This window comes from Elephantulus edwardii, unplaced genomic scaffold (genome assembly GCF_000299155.1).
Source record: "Elephantulus edwardii isolate Elephantulus edwardi_28Jun2011 unplaced genomic scaffold, EleEdw1.0 scaffold00314, whole genome shotgun sequence".
Taxonomy (NCBI): Eukaryota; Metazoa; Chordata; class Mammalia; order Macroscelidea; family Macroscelididae; genus Elephantulus; species Elephantulus edwardii.
Genome location: NW_006400064.1, coordinates 1,579,585 through 1,588,793, shown reverse-complemented (window position 1 = coordinate 1,588,793; position 9,209 = coordinate 1,579,585). Strand labels below are relative to the sequence as shown.

The following is a 9,209-nucleotide window of genomic DNA, read 5'->3' as shown; positions in this document are numbered from 1 at the left end:
TCTGATACAGGCCATGGTCTTTGCAATCACTTGTTATGCATCAGAGAGTTGGACAATGACTAGGGAGGATAGAAGGAAAATTGATGCCTTTGAGCTGTTGTGTTGGAGAAGAGTACTGAATAGGCCCATGGACTGCTAGGAAAACAGATTCATACTGGAAAGGGTTAAAACTGGGCTGCTCCTTGGAGGCACAGATTCTGAGGCTCTGTCTAACATACTTTGGACATGTTGTAAGGAGGGACCTGTCCTTGGAGACGGAAATCATGCTTGGTAGGGTGGAGGGACAGCGCAGGAGGGGAGGGCCCTCTATGAGGTGGATTGATTCAATGACTGGGGTAATTGAGATGGGTGTGTCCGAGACAGTGCGACTGGCAAAGGACAGAGCAGAGTTTAGGGCTGTTGTATATAGGGTCGCTATGAGTTGCAAGCGACTCGATGGCACATAACACAACAACAACATATGGACTCAACAATAAACATGAGAAATAAAGAGGCTAAATTCTTTGTTCCAATCCAATTATCTACTGGGCAAACAGTATAGAGTAGCAGTTCACAGCAGTATCTTTCTTGTTCATCACTGCAGTCTTAATACCTAGCAGTATGTGATACAAAGCAGTATTCATATATTTAAGTATCACTGGTGTGGGAAACATTATTTTTTTGCCAATATCTTCAAGTAAACAGCATCAAGATGTTTCATCTTCTGGGGTCTGGTTCCTCATCTGTTGTTATGAGGTGCCATCAAGTAAACTACTACTCAGAGTAATCCTTTAAAACTAGACCTGAACCTTGCCCTATTCCATGTACCATCTTCATGATCACTGCCATGTTCAAGCCCATTGTTAAAGTGACTGTGTCAATCTCTCTTACTGTGTCAATCTCTCTCACTGTGTCAATCTCTCTCACATCTTCTCTTTGTCTGGCTCTCTACTTTTCCCAGTATGATGTCTTTTTCAAATGACTGGCCCCTCCTGATAATATGCCCAAAGTATGTGAGATCCTTGTCTCTAAGGACCACTTTAATTGCACTTTCTCCAAGAGAGATTTGTTTGTTGTTTGACAGATCACAAAATGTTCAAAACTCTTTGTTTTCTGGTATTCTGTTTCAGCCAAGATCTACCTGACATCAGCAATGATATATCCCTCATTCTGTTTTTTTTTTTATTTTATTTTTTATTATTTTTTTGTGTACCGTCAAATCGGATCTGACTGGTTCAGGAGGAGACTGCCCCTCCTTCTCCAGTAGAGCATCTGGTAGATTAGAACTGCATACCTCCAGGATTGCAGTGCAGCTTCTTGCCACTAGACCACCAGAGCTCCCTTATATCCCTCATTCTATGGCTTCTTCTGAATCCAGCCTGAATTTCTAGTAGTTGTCTGCTAATGTACTATGTATGTAGCATTTAAAAAAATATTCTTCAGAAAGATTTTACTTGCATGTTATATTGTTTAATAATTTCTGCTCTCTGTCTGATCACTCCTTATTGGAACGGGTACAAACATGGATTATTCCATGTAAGTAAGTTAGTCAAAAAAGGCTTGATAGCTAATATCAGACAAAACCATTTGTAAGTAAAGAATTATCATAAAATGCAAAGATAATATATAGTTATAAAATAATGTATTAAAAAATCAAAATCATAAATATCCATCCATCAAATAACAAAGCCAAAAAGTTTATTGACAGAGTTGAAGACGTTCTCCAATTAAGAGCTATAAACCTCATACTTCATTTTCAGTAAGAGAACATCTGAGTAGCTGTTTAGTGCTTAGTGCTGTCCAATTGACTATGATTTATAACATCAAGAAGACAAAGATTCTCACCACTGGGCCAACTGGCAGCACCATGATGGATGGAGAAGAGATTGAGGTTGTTAAATTACAGCTTGCTCGGCTCCAAAATCAGCTCTTGACATCAGCAGTCACGAAATCAAAAGAATTGTATTAGGTAAATCTGCTCTTAGGGACCTTTCCAAAGTTCTCAGAAGCAATGATGTCAGTCTAGAGACTAATGTGCACCTGATGCAGGCCATGATCTTCACATTACTTGGTATGCATCAGAGAGCTGGACAAGGACTAAAGATGACAAAAAGAAAAATCGATGCCTTTAGGATGTGGTGCTGGAGAAGAGCCTTGAATATACCATGGACCACCAAGAAAACAAATATGTCTGTCTTAGAGACGGTGAAACCAAGTTTCTCCTTGGAGGCTAGGATTTTTTTTTAATTCCTTTTACTGAACATTTACAGAGATTCTGGATTTCCACTCACTCAGTGTTGCATTTTTCTCCCTGCCACCCTCTCTCATTTCCCCCAGTTCACTCCTAAGGCTAGGATTTTGAAGCTCTGTCTCACATACTTTGGGCATGTGGACCAATCCTTGGAAGAATGACATCATAATTAGATGGATGAAGGGACAGTGCAACAGAAGAAGATCCCAGATGAGATGGACTGATACACTAATTAGGGCAATGGGAACAGGTGTGTTGGGAGGCAGAGAGACTGGCTCAGGATAGGGTAGGCTTCAGAGCTGTTGTACATAGGGTCACTATGTCTCACAGGCAACTCAAGGGCACATAACAACATCATGAACAATGGATCTGAACTCTCACTTATTCTGTGTTATCCTCATCATCTGACATACTCACGCCCACCATTACAATCACTGTGTCAATCCATCTTGTTGAGGGTCTTCCTTTCCTTTGACGACCTTCCACTTTTCCAAGCTTAGTATCTTTTACCCAGGGCTGGCCCCTCCTAACATGATCAAAGTATGTCAAGATGAACTTTTACCCAGGATGCACCTTTGGCGTATTTGTTCGTCCTTTTGGCAGTCCATGGGATATTCAACACTCTTCTTTAACACCACAATTCAAAGGCATCAATTCAAGGGAGCTCTGGTGGCCTAATGGCACTGCAATCCCAAAGGAGAACAGTTTGAATCCACCAGATACTCCTCTGGAGAAGGAGGGGCAATCTCCTCTGTGTCAGTTGGATCTGATTTGACAAGAAGAAGAAAGAAAGAAAAAAGGCATTGATTCTTTTTTCTATCATCCTTATTCACTGTCCAACTTTCAGCTGCAGAGTGTATGATGTAACATACCTGTATGCACAAGTGTGTGTACACGCTAATGTACTCACAGAAGACATGGTTACAGATATTTCCCTGATAAACCCAACACCTTGTGAAATAATTTTGAGTTTGAACGCTTAGGACTTTAATCTAATGGGGAAACTCAGTCAAGTGAAATAAAACAGTCCACAAAGTTCACATTCTGAAGCTTAGTGAGTTAAGCACTCTTTGGGATGTTAACCGCTTGTGAGCAGCCATCTAATATACAACTGTTGGTCTCTGCTCACTAGGATTAAAGGAGAAAGAAAGCAAACCACAGTCTCAGAGAAGAAACTAGTCTACTGAGCTAACAGATTATACAAGCCTCATGTCATTAGTCCTGAGATCAGATCAGGGTTACAATAAATGCATCTTGACAGAATAGGAAAACAATATGGAACAGAACCCAGAATCTTAAAATTCCAGACTTACTGGACCAGCTGAGACGAAATGAATCGCTGTTGGCTACTGCCTTGAGTTACAGCTCTTTTGATGTTCAAGGGCAATTGGTTCTAGGACTCTTCCCCACACATAAAGACCAAAATCCATACATGCTCAAGGCCCATACATAAAATGGAATATACTTTAAAAGAGCCTATGAACAACCTTAAATAATCAGAGATCACTAATGATACCTAATACAATGTAAAGGTTACCTAAATACAATTTTCTGTAGTAGTTACATGGTATTAAGTATGAAAGTCTTCATAGCCTACAAGAGAAGCTCCAGCCATTTAATTGTTTTTTTATTCCCCTTAAGGATTTTCACTCTATGATGAAGATGCAGAACTCACAGATAACGAGGGCATGTGTACTATTTAAATCGTAAGCCAAACTCTCCCCTCAGGACATCTTCTAGCAAAATAATAGATCGGCACATAAAATAAAGGATTTCAACCACGAGTATAGTGTTCCATTTTAAAAATCATCTCTACCAGATCATAAGGTCAACAGTTACTCTAAAGCAAAGATGAGACGATTAAAAGGCAGTACAAATAAGAGTACCAGGGAGGAAACTTTCAGAATGAATGAAAATGCTGGGACATGAGAAACAGAACTATAGTCTCAAGACACCTTTGAGGGATGGAACTTGAATACACACACAGACACATACATACAACACCCCCCCCCCCCACATGCAATATAATGAGCTGCCGACTGAAAGGTCAATAATATGAATCCACAATCTACTCTGAGAAAGTTGAGCAGGCATTCCTTGTTAAGATTTACAACTAAACCAACTAAATGGCAGTGGATTTTGGATATATATATATATATAAACAGATCACAGATCTTATTTAAAAATACATACATATTTATGTGTGTATATTTTATATACATGTGTGGATTCGAAATACCAAAGGTGCCACCTTTGGGTTAGCAGCACAGCTCCCTATGGATTGTACCACCAGAGCTCCATATATATATTGTTTTAGGTGATGCCAATCTATTTATAGATAGACACAGAGAGAGAGAGAGAGAGAGGATACTGTCTATAGCTCTCCATACCTGGGGTGGGGGGTGGGGGCAAAGGGACAGAGTGCACATGAGTATATTTTATTATTTGGCCATTGAGTTGAAATAAACTCAAAGCTGACTCTCCAGTGGGTTTTTTGGGGGAGTTTTACTCCTCCAGTGGGTTTTGCTTCTTTTTCTTTTTCTTTTTTTTTTGTTGTATGGCATCAAAGGAGATCCAACTGGCACCGGAGATTGCCCCTCCTTCTCCAACGGGGCATCTGGTGGATTCGAATCGCACACCTTCGGGATTGCAATGCTGCTTCTTGCCACTAGTCCACCAGAGCTCCCTCCTCCAGTGGGTTTTAAGAGGCTGTAAATCACACAGGAGAAGATTGCCTATCTTTCTCTTGCAAAGCAGCTTGTAGGTTATAACTGCCTGTCTTTGAGTTGGCAGTGAAATTCCTTATCCACTAGATCACCAGCACTTCCTATGGAGATAAGGTACACTTTTCAAAATATTTATAGCAAAATACTATAACTAGTATTTTAATTACCAAATTTTAATTATTAGTATTTACATTACCAAATTTGAAGATGAACATCAGTTGTTAACCTTGAACAATGAAGAAAACCATAACTTTGATTTCCCATGCCTAAGTGATTATGATCAAGAAAAATTATCAGCAATCAGACTAGAATTGAAAATGAGAAAAATAAGCTATTCTGTAACACAATGATTCGGCAAAACAAGTTTTAAAATGCGTGGTAGTCCTTATGGCAACAAACCATATTAGGCCAAAGCACAGCGTCTGCACAAGGATAAGCTCACAAAGGGGAAAAGGATGAATAGAAACCATAAACACAGGTAAGAAGCAGGAGGTTGTTGCTGCTGTCAAGTGCTATCCAGTCTGTTTCAGCTCACTGTGACTCTGTGCACCACAGAACAAAAACTACCAGCTAGTGCCATCCTCTTGGGCTTTGCTCTGCTTAAGCCCATTTTGAAGCCACTGTGCAATCCATCTTACTGAAGTGAAAAAGAATGTTTTTACATTGTGAGTTTTGCAATCAATGTCACAAGTCAAAATGTGTATAAACTGTTGGATGGAAAACCAATCTGCTCCATTTTCACCTATGTCACAATAATTAGTTATAAAAATACAGAAATCAGTAAACTAGACACTTAATGACAGAAAAATAAGAAGACATCCACAAGATGTATAGAAGACATGGACGGCACTCAGCCAGGGACCCAACACTCAGACGCAGACCTGAGGAGGAATTTCAAGCTCTACTTACCTCTTGGCCGAGGCTGGAGATTTGGCCACAATTACAGCATTCCTGTAATCTGGGATCTGTGATAAACAATAGGTCAGAGGTTACTTCCATACCTCTAATGAGGTGCCTGCTGCATGGTAAAAAAAAAAAAGAGTACCTCAAGACTAAAAAAAATGTCATCTTGCCACATTTATGGCTCCCAAAATGTCTTACGGAAGAGGTGAGTTTAAGGCAAAGGTCTCTTTTAGGAAATGAAAAAACTCACACCTAGAAAACAATATTACAAGTTGTAAGCTTCACAGACATCTTTTAAGGTAAAAAGACATAATTGGTGATTCACAAACTCTTCTCCGCTTGTTGCTGTCAAGTCAGAACTGACTCATAGTTGACCCTTTAGCAGGTTTTCAGAGGAAGTCAATCACATGGGAGGAGACTGCCCATCTTTCTCTCTCATAGCAGCTCGGAGATCTGAACCATAAACCACAGGGGAGGAGATGGTCTATCTCTCTCTTACAGTAGCCATGGGTTTGAACCGTATCAGTTGAGCTCCTGAGTCTGTCACTGAAAGAGAGTTCTAGTCTGTGCTGGTTGTTAGCATAACCAGAGAGGAAGGTGATCTTCAAAGAGTTTCTAAACTATTTCAGAACTACCAGGAAGGCACGCATTAAGCTTGATATTTCCAAATCTTTCCTGGCAATATTTCAAAATTATGTTCTTAAAATGTAATCATTTCACTAAAATCATATTGCTTCATTCAAATACATTCCCACTGCTTTTTTGCTCACAAACATACCATATCTGGGGGAAAAAAAAGAACGAACTGGGGAGGAGGGTAGAGAAAATAGTGCAACAATGAAAACCCAAAATCTCTGTAAATGTTCATTAAAATTAATAAAATAATTTAAAAAACATACCATATCCATGCATTTAAAAACCAGATAACTTAGTACACTATATAGATAGCTCTGGTGGCCAAAGAGGTAAAGAGTTGTGCTGTCAACCCAAAGGCAAGCAGTTTAAATCCACCAGCTGCTCTATGGGAAAAATAGGAGCAATCTCCTTCTATAAAAATTCACAGCCCTATCTACAACCAAGAGAAGATAAAACAAATGAATGGGACCTTCTAAGAATCAAATCCCTATGTACATCCAAAAACTTCTCCAACAGGGTAAAAAAAGAAATCACAGACTGGGAAAAAATATTTGGTCATGACATGTCTGATAAGGGAGTTATATCTAGAATATATAAAATACTTGAACATCACAAAAAGATAAAGACAAATAATCCAATTGAAAAATGGGCACAGGATATGAACAGACATTTCACTAAAGAAGACATTCAGATGGCCAACTAACACATGAAGAAATGTTCAAACTCTCTAGCTCTAAGAGATGCAAATCAAAACCACTATGAGATATCATCTCAACCCAGTCAGAACAGCAAAATTTAACGGAACAGCAAGCAACAAATGCTAGTGAGGTTATGGAGAAACTGGAACCCTTATTCACTGTTGGTGGGAGTGTAAAATGGCGCAACCACTGTGGAAGGCGGTATGGCGCTATCTCCAAAAGTTGCAAATAGAGATATCATTTGACCCAGCAAGGCACCACTGGGAATATACCCCAAAGAAACCATAACTGCCACCCAAGCAGATATATGCACACCCATGTTTATCGTGGCTTTGTTCACAATAGCAAGGAGTTGGAAACAACCTAAGTGCCCCTCAACAAATGAATGGATAGAGAAGCTGTGATATATTCACACAATGGAATACTACAACAGAATACTATGCTGCACTGAAAAAAACAAGGAACTCATGCAATAATTCAAAATGGGTGATCCTGGAGGACATTATGCTGAGTGAAATATCTTGGTCACAAAAGGACAAATACTGCATAGTGCCACTGCTGTAAAACATGACTGACATTGGAGTTGGGGGGAGACTCAAAAGATGGAATAAATAATGTATACTGCATTGAAAAAGATGAGGGAGAAAACTGTTTAAAAGGGATATATAATTAGGTATTTTTGTCATAACAGGAGCCCAGAACGAAGGCTGCCTAGTGGAGTGGACCTAGGGGGAGGCATTGTAAAACAATGAAAGAATTTTTCTTTTACTTTTCAAAGAGAAGAGTGTACTGGTGGGGGGGAGGGGAGGGGGGGTGGATAGGGAGAAAAGTGCAACAATGAATGCATGGGAATCCAAAGTCTTTGTAAATTTTCATTGAAATTAGGAATTCAAAAAAAATCACAGCCCTTTAAAACCCAATGGGGAAGCTTACTGGCTTAGAACTCTAGGGTAAGGAGTTGCCCTGTCAGCACAAAGGTATGCAGTTCAAACCCACTAGCTGCTATGAGAAGACCAATGTTGTTGACTGCCTCTGAAAACCTGCTAGAAGGTCAGCTATGAATTGATCCTGGCACGACAGTACACAACAGAATTGGAGGGAGTTCGCACCAACTTGACAGCAATACATCTGGGTTTTGGTTGATCAGGCAGTAAAGGAGTACAATGGTTGAGCACTCAGCTGCTAAACAAAAGGTATGTGGTTCAAACTTACCAGGAGCTCTATGAGGAAAAAGATCTAGTAGTCTGTTCCTGAAAAGCTAGCATCCCAATAGGGAAATTCACCTCTGGTACTCTGTCATAGAGAGTCAATGTGGTTCAGAATCAACTTGATGGTAGTATACAACATCATCATGAGGGGGCAAGGTTGGGAAGACAACTCAAGACAGGATGACCAATCTCCCTAGAAACTACAAATAATATGCCACTGTTTTGACTATTACATTGGCAAAAGTCTTCAATGTTGATAATGTTAAAAATTAGGAAGGAAATAGATCAAGTGCTCTCAGGAATATTGCCAGTATAGTGACAGTCCATCAGACAGCAATTTCACATCAATCAGGGAGGCTCTTTGGAGGCAAGGATGGTCAAGCTTCAACTCATAACATTAAGCATGTTGTTAGGAGGCGCTATTCCCTGGAAAGGGACATCATACTTGGAAATGTGGAGGGACAGTGAAAGACAGAAAGACCTTCAACAAGATGAACTGACACAGTGACTGCAGAAATGGACACAAGGGTGTCAGAAATGATGAGGAAGGCACAGGATAGGACAGGGATCCGATGTGTTGTTCATAGAGTCACTATGAGTCATACTTGACGCAATATCACCTAAAAACAACAACAAAATATTAAAAAAGTGGATTGTTTTCAGTCAAACAATTCTATTATCTAGTCTGTATCTCCTCCTCATAGAGCCCAGCCTCTTGGAAGATCTGTTCTGCATACAGGTTGAAAAGGTATGGGGACAGGACACATCTCTGGCGTATGCCCTCCCCAATTTTGAACCATGCAGTGTT

At 39.9% G+C, this 9,209-nt stretch overlaps 1 protein-coding gene across 3 annotated transcripts in view; it reads right to left on the bottom strand.

The window, feature by feature from the left end:
- PRPSAP2 (phosphoribosyl pyrophosphate synthetase-associated protein 2) overlaps positions 1 to 9,209 on the bottom strand; it is a 140,946-nt gene that overhangs the window by 36,686 nt on the left and 95,051 nt on the right. For all 3 annotated transcript variants that reach the window (XM_006901191.1, XM_006901193.1, XM_006901192.1), the window contains one exon: positions 5,866 to 5,921. In XM_006901191.1, coding sequence (XP_006901253.1) covers positions 5,866 to 5,921 — 56 coding nt within the window. The remainder of the gene's footprint in view (positions 1 to 5,865; positions 5,922 to 9,209) is intronic.